Here is a 21465-nt window from a genome sequence, read left to right as displayed (position 1 = left end):
AAATTCCCTCTCACCACTTACTTTTCTCTCTCTCCCCCTCCTTTCCTCTCTGGAATCCATGAAAATATATTTTTAAAAAACATGTAAATATGCAAATACAATAGCATTCCCAAACCCCGAGAAACCTCTCCTGAGCCGAGGACAAGCTGAGCCGCCGGCTGGTGACCCCAGGATCCCCGTCCAGGAGGCCCGTCCCCCAGCCTGGCCCCCGGGTCCTGGCCTGCGGGGGCCTCTCTCCTGCCAGGGGCTGGTGCCGGAACCCGGGGGCGGTGGTGCAGGCCTGGGGGCCTCGGGGGTCGGGGGTCGGGGGCCGCCGAGGGCCGTGGGGGCGGACTTGCCCTCGGCCGGGGCTGGTCGGGCGCGGACACCACCACGGTGTTGCAGAGGGCGAGGGCGATGAAGAAGTCAAAGACGTCGGCCAGCTCGGGCGGGAGGTGGGCCAGCGGGTGGGGCTGGTGCCTGGCGAGTGCCAGGCGCCGGTCGCACTCGCTCAGCTTCTCCAGCAGCTCGGGGTCCGGCCTGATGTCCTCCTCCTGCAAGAGGCCAGGCTGAGAGGCCGCTCTGGGTGTGTCCGACCAGGGCGCTCCCGAGTGTCTTCGGGGCTGGCGGAGGCACCTCGAGTTCTTTCATTAAAAAAACAACAACAACCAAAAACAAAAAAAAAGCCCTCGCCCTGGCTGGGGTGGCTCAGTGGATAGAGCGTCGGCCTGCGGACCGAAGGGTCCTGGGTTCGATTCCGGTCAGGGCATGTGCCTTGGTTGTAAGCTCCATTCCCAGTGGGGGGTATGCAGGAGGCAGCTGATGGGTGTTTCTCTCTCATCGGTGTCTCTAACTATCCCTCTCCCTTCCTCTCTGTAAAAATCAATAATATATATATATATATTTAAATCCTCACCTGAGGACATTTTTCCATTGGTTTTTAGAGAGAGTGGAAGGCAGGAGAGAGGGGGAGAGAGAGAGACAGAGAGAGAGAGAGAGAGAGAGAGAGAGAGAGAAACTTTGATGTGAGAGAAACAGCCACTGGTTGCCTCCCACTCACAGCCCAACCAGCAATGGGGATCAAACTTCAATCGAGGTCTGTGACCTTGACAGGAATCGAACCCGGGACCCTTTAGCCTGCAGGCCAACTCTCTATCAACTGAGCCAAAGCAGCCAGGGCGATGTGATTATATGAGAGAGAACGTGAGGGAGATGAGAGAGACAGAGAGACAGAGAGAGACAGAGAAAGAGAGAGAGAGAAACATTGATGTGAGAGGAGCCTGGACCGCCTGCCTCCTGCACCTGCCCCGACAGGAGACAGTCCTCGGCCTCGGTGGTGGGGGCCTCACAGCCACGACAGAGCCCCCCGAGGGCTGAGGGCGGGCGGCAGCGGGGAGAGGGGGCGCTCACCATGGGGCTGCTGTACGTGCGGTGCAGCGGGCGGAAGCTCTGGCGGCTGCCGATGCTGCCCCGGGGCCCTGGCTCCTCCGGGTCCGAGTCCGCCTCCTGGTACTGGGCCAGCCGCCGGGCTGTGGGGAGAGGCCGCGGGGGGACATGGGGGACTGACACGGGGGACTGACACGGGGGACACAGGGCGTGCTGCCTGGCGGGGTCCCCACTGAGGGAGGGAGGACGCACCTCCTCGCCACCACACGCGGCTGAGAGCCCAGCCCATTTCACAGACGGGAAGACCGAGGCCCTGAGGGCTCACTAAGGCCCCAGGAAACAAGGCTGGGGTGGGGGTGGGGGTGGGGAGGTGGTATTAAGCCCGTGGGATGCCAATCTTAGGTCTTATGTTTTGTTTTGTTTTTTTTAGATATTTTTATTGATTTCAAATAAGAAGGGACAGGGAGAGGGAGACAGAAGCATCCATGATGTTTCTAACTCTCTATCCCTCGCCCTTCCTCTCTAAACAAATCAATAAAATGTATTAAAATAGTAATAATAGCCATCGATGGGAAAACAAAAACCCTCTGGTGAGGGTGAACAAAGAAACACCTGTCTGGCTGGAAGGATGTGTGTGTGTGTACATATGTGTGCACACGTGTGTGTTTATGTGCGTGTTTACGTGTGTGTGTGTGCTTGCACAAGGCCCGGCTCGGTCCAGCCCCAGGGCTCACCGTTGGCGTCTTGCAAGTACATGTGTGTGCGTGTGTATATCTCTATGTGTGTGTACATGCGTGTGTACGTGTGTGTGCACGTGTGGGCATGCATGAGGCCCGGGCTCACCGTGCGCGCCGTGCAAGTACATGTGTGCATATACGTGTGTGCGCACGTGCATGTGTGTGTGCGTGTGGGCCAGGGCTCACTGTTGGCGTCGTGCGAGTACATGTGTGCATATACGTGTGTGTGTACGTACGTGTGTGTGCGCGCGTGCGGGCGTGCACGAGGCCCGCGCTCACCGTGCGCGCCGTGCGGGTACATGTGTGCAGATACGTGTGCGGGCGCGTACATGTGTGTGTGGGCGTGCACGAGGCCCCGGCTCACCGTGGGCACCGTGCGGGTACATGTGTGCAGATACGTGTGCGGGCGCGTACATGCGTGTGCGGGCGTGCACGAGGCCCCGGCTCACCGTGCGCGCCGTGCGGGTACATGTGTGCAGATACGTGTGCGGGCGCGTACATGCGTGTGCGGGCGTGCACGAGGCCCCGGCTCACCGTGCGCGCCGTGCGGGTACATGTGTGCAGATACGTGTGCGGGCGTGTACATGCGTGTGCGGGCGTGCACGAGGCCCGCGCTCACCGTGCGCGCCGTGTGCGTACTCGCAGCCGGCCACGCTGCAGCGCCGGAAGGCCAGCCGGTTCTCGGTGAGCGTGCCGGTCTTGTCGGAGAAGACGTGGCGGACCTGGCCCAGGTCCTCGGCCAGGTGCAGGGCGCGGCACCGCGGCCGGGCGTCGGCCCCCGCGTCGTTCAGCCCGGCGTCCTGCTGCAGCAGCTGCGCCTGGCACAGCCTGACGACCTCGAGGGACACGTACAGCGAGACGGGGACCAGCACCTGCGAGGGCGGCCGCGTGAGGCCCCCCCCGGCCGAGCCCGGAGGGGGTCTCCGGTCCCGCCCACCCGTGCACCTGCAGGAGGACGACCGTGGTCAGGAAGGAGTATGCCGCTGCGGTGGCCGGGGACCGGGAGCTGCCGTCCGCCTCGGGGACCCAGAACAGCGCCTCCTCCTGGTGCCGCCGCACCCACGCGCCGTGGCCTGGGGGGACAACGTCGGGGGGAGCGTCAGGGGCCTCGGGCGGGCGGGCAGGCGGGCGGGAGCCAAGCCAGAGGCTGTGGCTCAGTGAGCAGGGGACCTTTGGCCCAAGGAGCCTGCTGGTCGCCTAAGAAACCAAAGCACAGCCCGGCCAGCCGGCTGGCGTGGCACAGGGGGCGAGCGTCCGCCTGGGCACCGGGAGGCCAGGGTTCGAGTCCCGGTCAGGGCCCAGGTCCGGGCTGTGGGCTCCGTCCCTAATGTGGGGGCGTGTGGGAGGCAGCTGATCCGTGATGTTCTCTCGTCACTGATGTTTCTCTCTCCCCCTTCCTCTCTGACACCAATAAAACAGACATATATTTTTTAAAAGACAGAAAAGTGGCCGGCTGGTGTAACACGCTCAATGGTTGAGCAAAAGATCCAGGAACCAGGAAGTCACGGTCTGATTCCCGGTCAGGGGCACAGGCCCGGGTTGCAGGATCTGTCCCCATTATGGGGTGTGCAGGAGGCAGCCGATCCATCATTCTCTCTCATCGCTGGCTTCTCTCTCTTCCTCTCTGAAATCAATAAAAAATAAATAAATAAATAAACAAACAAAGCCCTAGCAGGGTTGGCTCATGGATAGAGCGTTGGCCTACAGACTGAAGGGTCCCGGGTTTGATTCTGGTCAAGGGCACAGACCTTGGTTGCGGGAGGTGTGCAGGAGGCAGCTGATCAATGTTTCCCTCTCATCGACGTTTCTCTCTGTCTCTTCCTCTTTCTTCCTCTCTCTCTCTAAAGATCAACGGGAAACTATCCTCGGCTGAGCATTCACAACAACAACAACATAACAGTAAAAACAAAACATCCTTGCCGAAACCAGTGTGGCTCAGTGCGTAGAGCGTCGGCCTGCGGACGGAAGGGTCCCGGGTTCGATTCCGGTCAAGGGCATGGACCTTGGTGGCGGGCACATCCCCAGTGGGGGCCGTGCAGGAGGCAGCTGGTCCATGTTTCTCTCTCATCGCTGTTTCTAGCTCTCTATCTCTCTCCTTTCCTCTCTGTAAGAAATCAATAAAAATATAAACAAACAAACAAAGGAACAAACATCCCTCCATGTCCAGGCGGGGTTGAGGGCGGCGCCCGAGGCCCGCTGGGCAGCCGGCAGCCGGCGTGGGGACGCACTCACCGACGGCGGACACCAGGCACAGGCCCACGAGCAGCAGCACACACCTCAGCACGTCCCTGTCCATCTGCCGCTCCAGCTTGCTGCGCTTGTAGCGGGGGCCGCTGCGGTTGAGCAGGGCCTTGGTCTCATGGCCTGCGGGGGCGGGAGGGCGAGGGAGAGGGGGAGAGGGGGGAGAGGGTGAGGAGGTGCGGGCGGCCCTGCCCAGCGGGTGGACGAATAATGCTGCTGCCATCCTGCCATACCGAGGCCCATGGCCGGCAAACCGGAGCCCAACAGCAACAGGACAACGATGGGCGTGTCTTTGGAGAGCCACACTGTTTAAACGCGAACTTCTTTTTCTGTTGTTATGATTATTTTTTTGTATATATTTTACTGACTTTTTTTTTTTTTAACAGAGAGAAAGAGAGAGGGACAGAGAGTTGGAAAAGTATATAAAAACATACATTGATATATTAAAAATAATAATGACAAAATAAAATAAAATGAAAAGAAAAGGAGCACACAGGACAAGGAGGGCAGCCGGCGCCGCCCCGCCCCCGCGTGTGACATGCGTGTGACATGCGTGTGACGGCGTGTGACCACATGGAGTGCCCACCTGCGTAGACGACGATGCCGACCACGGCCTCCGTGTTCCGGACGGTGCAGCCGCGCAGCAGCAGGTTCTCCCTGTGCAGCCCGGCCTTCCGCCCGTCGCTGTGCGTGCTGCGGGGCGTGGGGAGACGTGTGTCACGCGTGTGCACGTGTGACGGGGGACACCCCCACGGGCCCTCCGTCCCGGGGAGCTGCCTCAGGAGGGGAGGCCGGGACGCCGCCTGGTGCAGGGCGGCAGGGAGGGCGAGCGGGGACCCCGGAGGGCGGGCCCCCTGGGCGGGCGCTCACACGCAGCCCCGGAACCTGCTCAGGTCGTTGTTGGGCCTCTCGCACTCGACGACGCCGGTGAAGGTCAGAGGGTCGAAGGCGGAGGCCTGAAACAGCAGGGGGCGTCAGAGGGCGCCGGGCTCGGCCGGCTCCGGCCGTTTCATTTAATCACTAGAGGCCCAGTGCATAGAGATTCCTGCAAGATCCGGCCTTCCTTCCCCCGGCCGCCCGGACCGCCCCCGCTCCGGCCAGAGCCGCTGCTCTGCCTCCCCACAACGCCCAGAGGCCTGGGACACCCCCAGAGTATGCAAATGAACCCTCCATCTTTACTGGGTTGATTTGCATACGCGCGCCTGACTGGCTGGTGGCCGTTGCGAGGGAGGGCACGGTCCATTTGCATCTTACTCTTTTCTTCATGGAGCTCTTTCATCGTCATTATTTTTTATTTATTTTTATTTCTTATTTTATTTATTATTTATTTTTTTAAACATTTGAGTTGCAATTTAAAAAATATATATATATATATATATTTTTTTATTGGTTTTTCACAGAGAGGAAGAGAGAGGGATAGAGAGTTAGAAACATCGATGACAGAGTCATCGATCAGCTTCCTCTTGCACAACCCCGACCGGGGATGTGCCGACGCTGTCCTCTGAGCCAAACCGGTCCTGGCTGTCATTATTTTTTAAATACGTTTTTATTGATTTCAGAGAGAAAGGGGGACAGAGAGAGAGAGAGAGAGAGAGAGAGAGAGAGACGTCCTGAGACGTCCTGGCCGAGGGTCAAGGCCCCCGAGTGCCAGACAAAGGCCAGAAGGAGCCCTCGCTTTGAAGCTCCGCCCAGCACAGAGTCCACAATACCGCCCTCCTTTGAAGCGGCCGCCTTCACCCCTGAATCAAAGGGCTTTTTAAAATTTTTATTTTGATAAGCCACTGTTTCTTGTTGTTTTTTTTTTTATATAATATATTTTATTGATATTTTACAGAGAGGAAGGGAGAGGGATAGAGAGTTAGAAACATCGATGGGAGAGAAACATCCATCAGCTGCCTCCTGCACACACCCCACTGGGGACGAGGTCCATGCCTTTGACCGGAATCGAACCTGGGACCCTTCCGTCCGCAGGCGACGCTCTATCCACTGAGCCAAACTGGCTAGGGCTATAATTATTTTCAATATATATATTTTTGGGGGGGGGGGTTGGGGGCAGGGAGAGGATGGGAGCGAGAGAGAAACATTGATGGGAGAGAGACACATCGCATGCGTCCCAACTGGGGGCGGGGAGCAAACCCGCGACCCTTCTCTCAACGGGTGGGCGCTCTAACCACTGAGCAAACAACAACAACAACAACAACAACAACAACAACAAAAAACCAGCCATGGCTTTTTTTAAAAAAAATATCTTTAGCCAAAACTGGTTTGGCTCCATGGATAGAGCGTAGGCCTGCAGACTGAAGGGTCCCAGGTTCTATTCTGGCCAAGGTCATGGACCTTGGTTGAGGGCACATCCCCAGTGGGGGGCGTGCAGGAGGCAGCTGAGGGATGATTCTCTCTCATCGATGTTTCTCTCTCTCCCTCTCCCTTCCTCTCTGTAAATAAATCAATAACATATATTTAAATATATATATATATATATATATTTCTTTAAACAGGATGGGCCTGCGTAGCTCCCCGCCTGCTAGAATGAAATATTTTTTTTTTGTCTCACATCGGCGAGGGAGTCCTCAGCATCCTTTCCTTCCTCCGTGGCTCCCCTTAGAGTGCACTCCTCCCCCAGCCCCACAGAACACACCGCTAATCACCGGGACCCCACCACCACCGCCACCATCGCCGCACGCCGGCCCCCGTCCCGTCCGACCTCGACGGTGCCCTCTGTGTAGATCCCGGGCGCGGTGACTAACCCCCCAGGCGTGACAGAACAGCCCTGACATTTCCTGCAGAAGGCTCGGTATCGACCGATCCAATTAGCACCCGTCTCTGTCCCCGGAGGTGATAAATGTCTGCTCCCCAGGCACCCGGCAGCGGGGGCCGCGGTAATTCAATTAGAGACTAATTGCCTGCGAGGCCGAGGGAGGGAGCTGCCGCCCGGCCCCTCGCACCCGCCTCCTGCCACCTCTCGTTTTCTCTCTTTGTGAAGAATCTATTTCCTATTGACGTCAGAGGGGACGGGAGAGGGAGGGAGAGGAACACGGACCGGCTGCCTCCAGCACGCCCCCCCCCCGCCCCCACATCGGGGATCAAGCACGCAACCCGGGCACGTGGCCCGACCGGGAATCAAACCCGTGACCTCCCGGTTCCTAGGTTGTTGGTGGTTGGCAAACCTCGGCCCCTCGAGGGTGTAGCCGAGGCCAGCTTAGGAGGACCCTAATGAAGTGAATGACAATGTGCCTGCCTAGATGGTTCACGTTTAAAAAAGTGTGGCTCTCCAAAGAAATGTCAGCCCTCGACGGTGTGGCTCAGCGGAGAGAGCTCAGACCACCTGCGAACTGAAGGGGCCCAGGTTCGACCTCAGCCAAGGGCACAGGCCTGGGTTGTGGGCTCGATCCCCAACAGGGGGTGTGCAGGAGGCAGCCGATCTGAGATTCTCACTCATCATGGATGTTTCTAACTCTCGGTCCCACTTCCTTTCTCTCTGAAATCAATAAAGATATATATATATATACACACACACACACACACACACACACATATACATATATATATATATATATATATATATATATATCTTTATATCTCTATATCTCTATCTATCTCTATCTCTATCTCTATCTCTATCTCTATCTAATCTATATTGCCGAAACCGGTTTGACTCAGTGGATAGAATATTGGCCTGCAGACTGAAAGGTCCCAGGTTCGATTCTGGTCAAGGGCATGGACCTTGGTTGCAGGCATATCCTCAGCGGGGGGCGTGCAGGAGGCAGCTGACCGATTATTGTTTTCTCATCGATGTTCCTCTCTATCCCTCTCTCTTCCTCCTTGTGAAAAATCAATAAGATATATACATTTTTAAAGATATATGTATATGTATATATATATATATATATATGAAATAAATTTCAATCGTTGTGCTGTCGATGTGTGGCTCTGTAGACTCATGCGTTTGCCAACCCCTGGCCTAGGTCGACACTCAGCCCGGAGCCACGCCAGCCACGGAGCCACGCCGGCCACGGAGCCACGCCGGCCACGGAGCCACGCCGGCCACGGAGCCACGCCGGCCACGCCGGCCGAGCGAGAACATCCGTCCCATTCCTTCCCGGAGAGAGTGGGAGGGCGGGAGGCCGGAGGGAGAGAAAGGGAGAGACTCCTGCTCCCCACAGCTGCAGGTCAGGGGTCCACTCAGACCCTCCGGCTCCCCTCTGTCTCCTCGGAGACGCAGCTCGGCATGATGGGGGTGTGTGTGTGTGGGGAGGGGTCTGCAGGCTGGCAGGCAGACGTGGAGCGGTGCCCCGATGCCCTGGACACCCCCCTGGCTCGCCCCCTCTCCCCGCCCCGCCCCGGCCACTCACGGGCTCGGAGAAGCCGCGGACCGCCTGCCGCCGTTTGAGGCTCGTCTCGCCGTCCAGGCTGGCTGTGTCCACGTGGCACTGGCCGCCCGGCGCGCTGGAGGCCAGCAGCAGGATGTCGGCAGGCACCATCTCGTCGCGGCCCAGGCGCACAAAGTCCCCCACGTGCAGGTCCTTCCAGCACCGGCTCAGGAACCGCTTCTGCTCCCTGAGGGCGAGACGGGGTCCCCGTGCGCACGGGGCCACGCGTGTGCTGACGTGTGGTCACGTGTAGGCGGGTCGGCACGGGGCTGCTTTGCTGTATTGCTCCCTCCGTGTTTATAACGGGTCGGCAGTCAACCCGCACGGTTAACCGGTTAAACCGCAATAGTGTGGGTTGTTAACCAGCACGTTAACCAGTTGTTAACCAGCACAGGTTAATATATATATTAATATATATATATTTTTTTTTTAATATATTTTATTGATTTTTTTTTTTCACAGAGAGGAAGGGGGAGGGACAGAGAGCTAGAAACATCGATGAGAGAGAAACATCCATCAGCTGCCTCCTGCACCCCCTCCCCCACTGGGGGTTGTGCCCGCAACCAAGGTGCATGCCCTTGACCGGAATTGAACCTGGGACCCTTCAGTCTGCAGGTCGACGCTCTATGCACTGAGCCAAACCAGCTAGGAAACATTTTTTTTTTTAATTCTTCTGATATTCTGGAAATAATTGTTTGTTTTTTTTTAAATACATATATATATTATTGATTGTTTAAGAGAGGAAGAGAGAGGGATAGAATGCTAGAAACATCAATGAGAGAGAAACATCCATCAGCTGCCTCCTGCACACTCCCCACTGGGGATGTGCCTGCAACCAAGGAATCGAACCCAGGACCCTTTGGGTCCACAGGCTGAGTTCCACTGAGCCACACTGGTTTCGGCTGGGATTATTGGTTTGTATATTTATTTTATGGCTGGGGGGATGCAGAGAGGGGAATGCGGCAGGGGGTTATGGGGGCGGGGGGGGACACGGGCACACTCCGGTCTCTCCCAGCGCCCAGCCCTCCAAAGAACTCCCTCAGGAGGCCAGGCCCAACAGCAACACCTCCTGCTCCCGACAGACGGGCATTGACGCGGCCCCAGGAACAAGGACGGCTTTGTCCTGGCGCCCGCCGGCTGGCCACACGCCTCGTCACACCTCGTCACGGGGAGCTCCGCGTGTTCCCCGGCCGGCGGGCACCGCGGACCCCGGCCCGGGGCACGTGGCCAGCTGCCCCCGCCCCAGCCTGACCAGGGGGGACGTCAGAGTGAGCCCGGTCGGTGTGGCTCAGGGGTTTGAGTGTCGGGCCAGGAACCAGGAGATCCGGGTTCGATTCCTGGTCAGGGCATGTGCCGGGGTGGCAGGCTTGATCCCCAGTGAGGGCGTGCAGGAGGCAGCCGGTCTGTGATTCCCTCTCATCACGGATGTTTCTCTCTCCCCCTCTCCCTTCCTCTCTGAAATCCATAAAAATATATTTTAAAAAGCCCACAGAAGCCCTAACCGATGTGGCTCAGTGGATAGAGAGTCGGCCTGCGGACTGAGGGGTCCCGGGTTCGATTCCAGTCAAGGGCATGTGCCTGGGTTGCGGGCACATCCCCAGTGGGGGGTGTGCAGGAGGCAGCTGATGGATGTTTCTCTCTCACCGACGTTTCTAACTCTCTCTCCCTCTCCCTTCCTCTCTGTGAAAAATCAATAAAATATATTTTTAAAAAACACCCCCCCCCAACAAGTCAGGGCACTGTACCTCCCTCCGGTGCCCCCTCGCCCCATCCAGAGCACACCCGGGCACCCACCCCCCAAACCCCGAACCCCGAACCCCAGGCCGAGCGCAGAGCCGGCCTCTCCCCCCTCCCCCCTCGCTGGGTCACCGGGCCTGCTCTCCTCGGAGGCTGCCACACAATCACAATCACAATCCCGGGAGGGGCCCTCGCTGCACAAATAAACACGTCTCTTTCTTCCCGGGCCAGACAGGGCCCGGCCAGGGCCGCCCGGTCCCAGGAGCATGCCCGCCCGCCCGCGTATCAAAGCCGCCCGGATCTGCCTCCGCCCGCCCCGCACACGGAGAAAACAACACCGCCCGGCTCCCCTTTCCCAAACACACCGTGTTCCCGCTCCTCCTGGCCCCCGGGAGCCGGGAGCCGGGAGCCGGGAGCCGGACTTGGTTTTGTTTTTTTAGAGATGACAAGGAAGCCTTCTGTGCTCAGAACGGGCTCCCGCACACGTCCACGGGCGAGAGGGATAAAGGAACAGGACATGCCCTCTCGAAAGGAAGGTCCCGGCCAGGGTGGCTCAGGGGTTTGGGCGCCGGGCCAGGAACCAGGAGGCCAGGGTTCGATTGATTTATATGTTTATTTTATATGTGTATGTATATGTACTTATATATATAATGTATATACACATACACACACATATATACATATATATATACATATATATATTTCTCCAAAGGGAGAAATGGGACGGAATACGTGTTTAAAATTTTCTGAGAGAGAGAAACATTGATGGGTTGTTCCACTTATTTTTAAAAAGATATTTTATTGATTTTTACAGAGAGGAAGGGAGAGGGAGAGAGAGCGAGAAACATCAATGAGAGAGAATCATCCATCAGCTGCCTCCTGCGCACCCCCTGCTGAGGAGGTGCCCGCAACCAAGGCCCATGCCCTTGACCGGAATCGAACCCGGGACCTTTCAGTCCGCAGGCCGACGCTCTACCCACTGAGCCACACCGGTCAGGGCTTATTTTATTTTTTTTAAATATGTTTTTTTTTAAATCAATTTCACAATCTACTTTTCTTTCTTTTCTTTTTAAAATATATTTTATTGATTTTTTTTTTCACAGAGAGGAAGGGAGAGGGAGAGAGAGTTAGAAACATCCATGAGAGAGAGAAACATTGACCAGCTGCCTCCTACACACCCTCTACTGGGGATGTGCCCACAACCAAGGTCCATGCCCTTGACCGGAATCGAACCTGGGACCCCTCAGTCCACAGGCCGACGCTCTACCCACTGAGCCACACCGGTTTCGGCGTGGGCCACTCGTTCTTCATAACCAGAGACTCCAGTCTCCTTCATGCCAGGTCCTGCAAGACAACCCCCCCCCCCTCCGTCTCCGACTGCAGTGACAGGCACGTTTTATATTCTTTTCCCACACCCCCAGGATAAAGGCCTTTTCCAAGTTAAAAGCATGAAGGCCAGCCGAAACCGGTGTGGCTCAGTGGGTAGAGCGTCGGCCCGCAGACTTAAGGGTCCCGGGTTCGATTCCGGTCAAGGGCGTGCACCTCGGTTGTGGGCACATCCCCGGTGGGAGGTGTGTAGAAGGCAGCTGGTCAATGTTTCTCTCTCATGGATGTTTCTAACTCTCTATCCCTCTCTGAAAAAATATCGATAAAATATATATATTTTTAAAATGTTAAAATAAATAAATAAAAATAAAAAGCATGAAGGCCAGACACAGACAGAGAGAGAGGTGACCTCACGGGCCACTTCCAACTCCCGTGTGTCCACACAACCCACCCCATCAATGTGGAAAACAAGGACTCGGTGGGAGAAAGAGCCGGAGGGCGGGAAAAGGCGAGGGAGGGCGGGAGGGAGGGCCACGCCGAGAGAGAGAGAGAGAGAGAGAGAGAGAGAGAGAGAGAGAGAGAGAGAGAGCGCGAGCGCCGGCCGGCAGGAGGGCACGCGAAAAATGCAGAAATCAAAATAGCCGCTCCCTTTTTCCTGCGAGCTCCAGGGCTATAAACAGGAGTGCCTTGGGCTGCTCCTGGTACGGAATGCGGGAGATGCACCGGCCCCACAGAGCCCGTGTGGAACACTCCCAGATCCGGTCGAAACCGGCGTGGCTCAGTGGGTAGAGCGTCAGCCCGCAGACTGAAGGGTCCCAGGTTCAATTCCGGCCAAGGGTACATACCGTGGATGTATATGTCTCTCTCGCCAGTCCGTGTTTTTCTCTCTCTCTCTCCTCCTCCCTCCTTCCCTTCCACTCTCTCTCTCTAAAAAGTAAAGCCCTAACCAGTGTGGTTCAGTGGATGGAGCGTCGGTCTATGGACTGAAGGGTCCCAGGTTTGATTCTGGTCAAGGGCAGGGACCTTGGGTGCAGGCACATCCCCAGGAGGCAGCTGATGGATGATTCTCTCTCGTCGATGTTTCTAGCTCTCTCTCCCTCTCCCTTCCTCTCTGTAAAAACTCAATAAAATATGTTTAGAGAAATAAAAAAAATAAATAAAATTTCCTATTCTCTTTCCGCCCGCGGCCCGCTCGAGGCCAGAAAACTCCGTCCAGGGTCCGGCCACCCTACAAGGGGCCAGCAAGCATCCCTGGGTGACCCCAGCCTGAGTGTCCCCAACTCTGGGGAGGTTCAGGAGGGAGAAACCAGGGTCAGGAGGGAGACAAGCCCAATGGAACGAGGCTCCCCAAACGCCCAGAAGCCTCAGTCTTTCCATCTGGGAACTGGGCGTGCTGGGAAAGAAAATCCAAATGGTCCTGCTTGGCCGGCTTAGGGGGGTGCTACTCTCCCCACGGCGCCTGCACCCCTGGCCTGGCCTTGGAGACCCCATGTGCCCCTGGCCAGGCCTCGAAGACCCCGTGCACCCCTGGCCAGGCCTAAGAGACCCTGTGCGCCCCTGGCCAGGCCTCAGAGACCCTGTGCACCCCTGGCCTGGCCTCGGAGACCCCGTGTGCCCCTAGCCGGGCCTTGTAGACCCGGTGCGCCCCTAGCCAAGGCCCCCGCGCCCCTGGCCCGGACTTGGAGACCCCGTGCGCCCCTGGGAGCCCCCGTGTGCCCCTGGCCCGGCTTTGGAGACCCCATGCGCCCCCGGGAGACCCCCCGGGCCCCGCTCACCCGCTGAAGACCTGGCAGCGGCGGCGGTCGGCGGCGCGGGCGGCGCGGTGGCGGCGGAGGGCGGCGCACAGGCCCCGGGCGGCGGCCGCGGCCCCCAGGAACAGCACGGGCGCCAGCGCCGGGCCGGGCGGGAAGGCGCTCACCGCGGGCACCAGGCTGAGCAGCGCCACCAGCGCGAAGTGCGCGTTGGCCACGCGGCGCAGCGGCCCGCACAGGGCGCCGGGCAGCAGGGCCAGCGCCGCGCACGCGCCGGCCTGCAGCCGGTTGTCGGCGGGGCCGCCGCGCCCCCGGGGCCGCCACCACCGGGGTCCCCACCGTCTCCATCCCCATCGCCATCGCCATCGGGGCCCCCGTGCGCCCTCGGCCCCGTGCGCCCCGACGGGCGGCGGCTGCAGGGCGGAGCGCACAGTGCGCGCCCGGCTGTCCGGCCGCCTCCTCCGCCGCCTCCTGCGCCCCCCTCGCCGGGCCCGGGGCGCGGGGTCCTCGCCCGGGTCCCGCTCCATCGGCCCCGCTCCTGCCGCCGCTCCGGGGATCCTCGCCGGCGGGACGCGCCCCCGAGGAGACGGAGCCGGAGATCAGCCCGGCCGGCCCCGCCCCGGCCCCGGGGAGAGCGCGGGAAACCCAAACCCAGCCGTCCCGGCGCTCAGTTTCCGGTCCGTCCGCGCCCACGGGGAGCCGGGGAGCCGGGGAGCCGGGGAGGCTCGCCCCCGGGGCGGAGAGAGGGCGCGGCACCAGGCTGGGGACGAAGGCGCCTTCCTCTTGGGGCAGCCTGGGTTCCTGGATGGGTTCCTGATGGGCACCCATGGGGGACCCAGGGCCTGGAGACCCTCCCTCCTTCCTCCCAGGCTGCCTGGCCTCCTGGATGGGGGTGACCCGGATTGGGGACCCCGATTGGGGACCTCTGGGTGGGGGTCGGGAGACCCTCCCTCCGCTCCTGGAATCCATCAGAATCGGAATCCGAAGGAGCCACGCCTCCCCAGGGCTCAGATTTCTCCATCTTCCTCCCCTCGCAGGACCTCCATGTGCTCTGGGGACCCCTCTCCCCTATACAGACACCCCCTTCAACCCAGAAGACACCTCCTGCCCCTCCCGCTTGGAGATTCGCTTCTGGGGTGAACGAGACGTTTTCTTTCCCCGCCAGGCGGCCTTCCCGACTTCTCTAAATAGTATTAATTAATCAGTAATTAGTCCATTAATTAATCAATAATTAACTAATTAATTAACTGATTAATACAGGCCCTGGCTGGGTAGCTCAGTTGGTTAGAGCATTGTCCCCCATATACCTCTCTCTCTGTAAATCAATAAAATATATTTTTAAAACATATATATTTTATTGATTTTTTTTTTTCAGAGAGGAAGGGAGAGGGAGAGAGAGTTAGAAACATCGATGAGAGAGAAACATCCATCAGCTGCCTCCTGCACGCCCCTCACTGGGGATGTGCCCCCAACCAAGGTCCATGCCCTTGACAGGAATCGAACCCGGGACCCTTCAGTCCGCAAGCTGACGCTCTATCCACTGACCCACACCGGTTCGGGTTGGGGGTAGATTTTGAGAGCACTAAGATGGCTTCCTCCGAGGATTTTTATCTCCTTTTTGGTTTCACAGTTTACCTTTCCGTCTCCACCCCACGTTGGGCTTGGGGCCTGTGTGGGCTGTGAGCTGGTGGTCCAGTTGCTTTATTTTATTTTATTTTATTTTTTGCAATGTGCCTGGCCGATTTTCCCAACACCCTCTGCTTGCTTATTTATTTGTTTGTTTGTTTGCTTATTTATTTATTATTCCCTGTCAAAGCATATGGCCGGGGTTGTGGGCTTGATCCCCAGTAGGGGGCGTGCAGGAGGCAGCCGATCCGTGATTCTCTCTCATCGTGGATCTTTCTCTCTCTTTCCCTCTCCTTTCCTCTCTGAGAGCAATAAAAAAATATATATATTTATTTTATTTTTTTAATATATTTTATTGATTTTTTTTACAGGAAGGAAGGGAAAGGAACAGACAGTTAAAAACATCAATGAGAGAGAAACATCAACCAGCTGCCTCCTGCATGCCCCCCACTGGGGATGTGCCCACAACCAAGGTCCATGCCCTTGACAGGAATCGAACCCGGGACCCTTCAGTCTGCAGGCCGACGCTCTATCCACTGAGCCACACCGGTTTAGGCCATTGGCTTGTTTTTGTCTCCAAGTGTGTATGTGGCGGGCATTCTCTTTCTTTCTTTTTTCTAACCACATTTTTATTGATCTCAGAGAGGGAGAGGGAGAGAGAAACATCAATGATGAGAGAGATTCATGGGCCGGCTGCCTCCTGCACGACCCCTGCCCTCACCCCAATGGGATGGAGCCCACCACCTGGGGTCCAGTCTGCACCCAGCGGTCAGGCCCGGGGAGGGGCTGCACGGGGCCCTGAGCGGCTGGTGGAGCAGGCCTCCTCAGGATGTCAGGGGACACGGTGTTGGGGAGACAGGGGGGCATTTTTTCTCCGGATGCCCCCATCCGAGACCCAGAGGCCGCCCAGGCGGGAGAGCCTGTGGGCAACACTGCCACCTGGTGGCGGGTGCCCACAGCCCGCAGGACACACAGGTTTGTGTTTGTTTGTTTTTATTTTTTTAAAATACATTTTATTGATTTTTTACAGACAGGAAGGGTGAGGGATAGAGAGAAACATCGATGAGAGAGAATCATCGATCAGCTGCCTCTTGCAACTCCCCCCCCACCACCACACTGGGGATGTGCCCGCAACCAAGGTACCTGCCTTTGACCGGAATCGAACCCGGGACCTTCCAGTCCGCAGGCTGGCGCTCTATCCACTGAGCCACACCCGTTTTGGATGCTTGTCTGTTTTTAAACACGTTGATGGATTTCAGAGAGAGAGAGAGGAAGGGAGAGGGAGAGATAGAAACATCCAGGACGAGAGATGAGAGAGAGAGAGAGAGAGAGAGAGAGAGAGAGAGAGAGAGAGAGAGAGAGAGAGAGAGAGAGAATGAATCACGGACCGGCTGCCTCCTGCATGCCTGCCTGCTGGGAATGGAGCCCACCACCCTGATTGGCAATCAAACTGTGACCTCCTGGTTCGCAGGCCAATGCTCAGCCACATGGAGCCACCCAGGGAGCCTAGGCTTCTTCTTCTTTTTCTTTTTTTAATCTCGTGCGGGCGGGAAAGTGTGCCTCCACCCCCGGGGCGAGATCATCCCGGCCCCTGCATTTTCCGGCCGACTGGTGCGTGAACGGCTCCGAGGCCGACAAGAGAAAGCAAATTGAATTCCGTGTCGCGCGCCGGGCTCCGGTCGGACACCGCGAGGTTCTGATGACATTTCTTTTCTGGGAGCCGCACGCTGGCAGCAGGGTCTGCGGGGGGAGGGAGGGAGGGAGGGAGGGAGGGGCAGTGCACCTGCCAGCTGCTGGCGGGGTCCGCTCCCCCTATGATGATGGCCTGGCCAGGCTGTGGGTCCACAAACTCAGAGGAAGGCTCCCTGGCTCCCTACAGGCCAGCCCGTGTGTGTCCCAACCCAGTACCCCGAAAACCCAGTGACTTCCTTTAAAAAAAAATATATATATATATATATATATATTTATATTTTTTTTATTGATTTTTTTACAGAGAGAAAGAGAGAGGGAGAGAGAGTTAGAAACATCGATGAGATAGAGACATCCATCCGCTGCCTCCTGCACCACCGCTACTGAGGGTGCGCCCACCACCAAGGTCCATGCCCTTGACTGGAATCAAACCCGGGACCTGCTGAGCCACACCGGTGAGGGCTTCCTTTAATTTTTTTTTAAACTACGTTTTTATGGATTTCAGAGAGCAAGGGAGAAGGGGAGAGAGAGAGAAGCATCAACCACGAGGGAGAATCATCCATCGGCTGCCTCCTGCAGGCCCCATGCTGGGATGGAGCCCGCAACCCGGGCCTGTGCCCTGATGGGGAATGGAACTGTGGCCTCCTGGTTCCTAGATTGATGCTCTAACCATGGAGCCACACCAGCTGGGCTCTGTGGCATTTATATATATATATATATATATATATATATATATATATATATATATATATATATAGATATATATATATATATTTAATTGATTTTCCACAGAGAGGTAGGGAGAGGGATAGAGAGCCAGAAACATCAATGAGAGAGATACATCGACCAGCTGCCTCATGCACAACCCCCACTGGGGATGTGCCCGCCACCAAGGTGCATGCCCTTGACCGGAATCGAACCCGGGACCCTTCCATCCGCAGGCCGACACTCTATCCATGGAGCCACACCGGTTTCGGCTCTTGTGGCATTTTAACCTGTGTGTGTGTGTGTGTGTGTGTGTGTGCGCGCGCGCGCGCGCGCGCGCGCGTGAGCACGGCCCCCGGTGGGTCTGAGGCAGGGAGGGGGTCTGAGGCCCACCCCCAGCGGGAGGAAGGAGTGTGGGCCGCCCACCTGGTACCTGCTCGCTGTGAGCCCGGGGATTTGCCGATGAGTCATGGGCCCTGGCAGAGTGGGCACGCTCTGTCACCGGCTCTGAGAACAGAGGATCTTTACAAAGACTTATTTATTCCAAACTCTCTCAAGCAAGGTCTCTTGTTCAAAAAAAAAAAGGGGGGGGGGGGAGGAGAGAGAGAGAGAGAAAGGAAAGCAAAGAAGAAAAAGGTCAGATGGTAAGAGTACGCCGGGTGACACCTTACACCGCCGGGGCAGGGTGCTCCGTGCACTCGGCCTCTCCCGCCCACCCCCACGGGCCCTTAGCCTGTTCCGTGTCGTTTCTGTGTGCAATGCTAACGTTTATCGGCACCTCTCCGTCCTCACACACATGGTCGGCGCCTTCGGAGCGGGAGGGAGGGGGAGAGAGAAGCAGAAACATCCACGATGAGAGAGGATCATGAATTGGCCACCTCCTGCACGCCCCCCACTGGGGATTGAGCCTGCAACCCCGTCATGTGCCCAGGAATCGAACCTGGGACCCCTCCGTCCCCAGGCCGATTCTCTATCCACCGAGCCACACCAGCCAGGGCTGTTTCACTGTTTTATTGTTTTGTTTTGTTTTTGTCCATTCCCACCCAAGGATATTTTTTCTTTTTCCTTCCTTCCTTCCTTCCTTCCTTCCTTCCTTCCTTCCTTCCTCCCTTCCTTCCTTCCTCTCTTTTCTTCCTTCCTTCCTTCTTTTCTTTCTTTCTTCCTTTCTTTCTTTCTTTCTTTCTCTCTTTTTTTTAGAGAGCAGAAGGGAGGGGAAGAGACAGAGAGAGAGAAATGTGGGTGTGACAGACACACACACCAATGGGTTGCCTCTCGCACCCGGGCCCCGATTCGAACCCTGGACCCGTCAGCCCCCAGGCCGGTGCTCTAACCACTGAGCCGGACCGGCCGGGGCTACCTCTCTTTGTTTTTAGGTCTCCCTGGACTGACTCGGGAGCTGGGGTCCAGGGGACAGTGTGAGGCTAACCCGATGGTGCTGTGTACGTCATGGGACGGGGCGTGTATTCAGGGGGTCAGGGCAGGCAGAAGGAGGTAGAGGGGGGTGGAGGGGAGCCGTGGGGATGGAAGGAGACGGGGTCGTGGGTGGTGGGTCCACCGCACAGCAGGCGGAGCATGTGTGATGGATGGTGCCTTCCCACAGAAGTCCAGGGATGGTGCCGAGGGGCAGGGCTCCGAGATGGCACAGGGGTATGAGGTTCGATGGGAACCTCAGGATGCTCCGTGGCCCAGGCTGAGAGGCTCGGCTGCTTTCCCGTGGCCGACCCCACACGGCGGGCTGCAGTGTCTCCTCGTGGACACGACGCCCGGCCAGTGTGGCTCAGTGGTTGGCCATCAGCCCAGGAACCAGGGCAGGTCTGGGTGGTGGGCTCCATTCCCAGCAGGAGACGTGCAGGAGGCAGCCGATCCATGCTCCTCTCCCCATCATGGATGTCTCTCTCTCTCTCTTCCCCTCTCCCTTCCTCTCTGAGATAAAAAAAAATATATATTAATAATAAAATTTAAAAAATAAAACCCAACCCCGGCTTGCTGAAGTCTCTGTTCCCCTTTCCAGGAAAGGCAATGCAATCGCTGGGTTGCTATGGGAACCTGGTGCCTCAGGTTGGAAAGCACACCTAAAACACTTGCAGTCATCTCCTCCTTGTTTTCCCGGGCGTGTGGCGCGCCGCGCCCCGGGGAGTCGGGGAACAGTCTAAGTGGGGTCAGAGCGAACAGCCGACCCCGGGCGGCGGCCGATGGCCCGAGACGCCCTCTCCGTGTCTCCGTGTGCCCGGGCGCCTCCCGCAGCGGGACCCCCGGCCTCCGGCCACTCGGCCGTGCCTGGACCAGCCGCCTGCCCCAGCCGGCGGCCGGAGAGATGTATTGATCTGATAGCGTCCGCTTCCTCTCCTTCTCCGCGGTGGTTTATTGAAACGCTCCACCTAATTTAAATGTAATAATGAAGAGAAGGGAGGGGGCAGAGGAGGAGGCATGTGGCATCTTGCTGTTGTTCATCAGCTTAAAAACCACACACACACACACACACACACACACACATGCACACGCACAGAGACACATACACACACACACACAGAGACACACACACAGAGATACATACAGACAGACACATACACACAGAGACACACAGAGACACCTACACACACAGACACAGACACACAGACACATACACACAGAGAGACATGTATACACAGGCACACACAGAGAGACACATACACACACACGCACAGACACAGACACACCCGTACCCGCACACACACAGACACAGACACACACACAGAGAGAGACACACACAGACACAGACACACCCGCACCCGAACACACACACACACACACACACACCCGCAAGCGCACACACACACTGCAGTCTTCAGGATCCGTGCATAAGTGGCCGTCACTGTGACCAGATTTAATTAAAAACAACCAATCATTGGGCGGACGGGAAGGGAGCTCTCCCTCCCGCTGTCCCATCCGACGCTGAGCTATCCAAGGAGCCAATGTTTCCATCTGAACACGCGGGGTTAGACAAGATGGTGGCCTTCTGACGAAGGAGGGCCTTCCGCGTTGGGGGGGACCAGCCAGGGCCGTCTGGCCGGGAGAGTAGACGTGGCTCGGGCCTGCCTCTGATTTTCCGGGTCAGCAACACACACACACACACACACACACACACACACACCCCTGAGCGGCCAGAGGACGGTGCGTTCGGAGACCATCCTCATCTGGCCACGCCGTGTGTGTGCCATGATGATCTTGTCCCCTCAAAGGGTTAACACGGGTCTTACAACCGCTCGGTGAGACACGGCGGTCTGGGCGGCAGTGTCCGCGGCCCCGGAGGTGTGAGCCGGGCGGGCGAGGACGTGGGCTAAAGGGCCCGGAGATTTATGGGCGTCTGCTCGCGGTGCGGCCGGCATCCATCATCCTGGACGTGGCAGAAGACACGGGCTCTCTCGGGCATTCTCCTGTCCCTCTTCTTGTTTAAGATTTTTTTTTATTTGTTGATTTGAGAGAGATGGAGACAGAGAGAGAGAGAGAGACAGTGAGAGAGAGGGGGAGAGAGAGGAAGAGAGAGGGAGAGAGAGAAGGAGAAAGCAATCGGCTGCCCCCTGCATGGCCCCTACCAGGAATGGAACCCTGATCAGGAATCCAACCGGCAACCCTTTGGTACACAGGTCAATGCTCAACCACTGAGCCATGTCTCCTGGGCTTTAATATACTTTGATTGATGTCAGAGAGCAAGGGAGAGGGACACAGAGGGAGAAGCATCCGTGAGGAGAGAGAATCACGGATCGGCTGCCTCCTGCACGCCCCCCACTGGGGATGGAGCCCACACCCTGGGCCTGTGCTCTGGATAGGGAATTGAACTGTGACCTCCTTGTTCCTAGGCCGATGTTCAACCCCCGAGCCACGCCAGCCGGCCGGGCTTCCTGGTGACCGTTTTAAACGGGAAACGAGCCCCTCCCGTAC

At 57.5% G+C, this 21465-nt stretch overlaps 1 protein-coding gene across 1 annotated transcript; it reads right to left on the bottom strand.

Moving 5' to 3' along the window:
- Positions 1–338: 338 nt before the first annotated feature.
- Positions 339–14145, bottom strand: LOC118720365 (phospholipid-transporting ATPase VA; the record flags this gene model as incomplete). The annotated part of the gene is made up of 9 exons (XM_045582475.1): positions 13552–14145; positions 8696–8900; positions 5214–5299; positions 4930–5036; positions 4335–4466; positions 3048–3175; positions 2722–2974; positions 1390–1508; positions 339–533 (listed from the first exon to the last, which is right to left on the bottom strand). Coding segments are annotated over exons 1-9 (1728 nt in total), but the record flags the coding sequence as incomplete, so codon positions are not given.
- Between the last annotated feature and the right edge of the window lie 7320 nt (positions 14146–21465).

The sequence above is a fragment of the Pipistrellus kuhlii genome, unplaced genomic scaffold (genome assembly GCF_014108245.1).
Source record: "Pipistrellus kuhlii isolate mPipKuh1 unplaced genomic scaffold, mPipKuh1.p scaffold_m20_p_165, whole genome shotgun sequence".
NCBI lineage: Eukaryota > Metazoa > Chordata > Mammalia > Chiroptera > Vespertilionidae > Pipistrellus > Pipistrellus kuhlii.
This window is presented reverse-complemented; position numbering and strand designations above follow the sequence as displayed.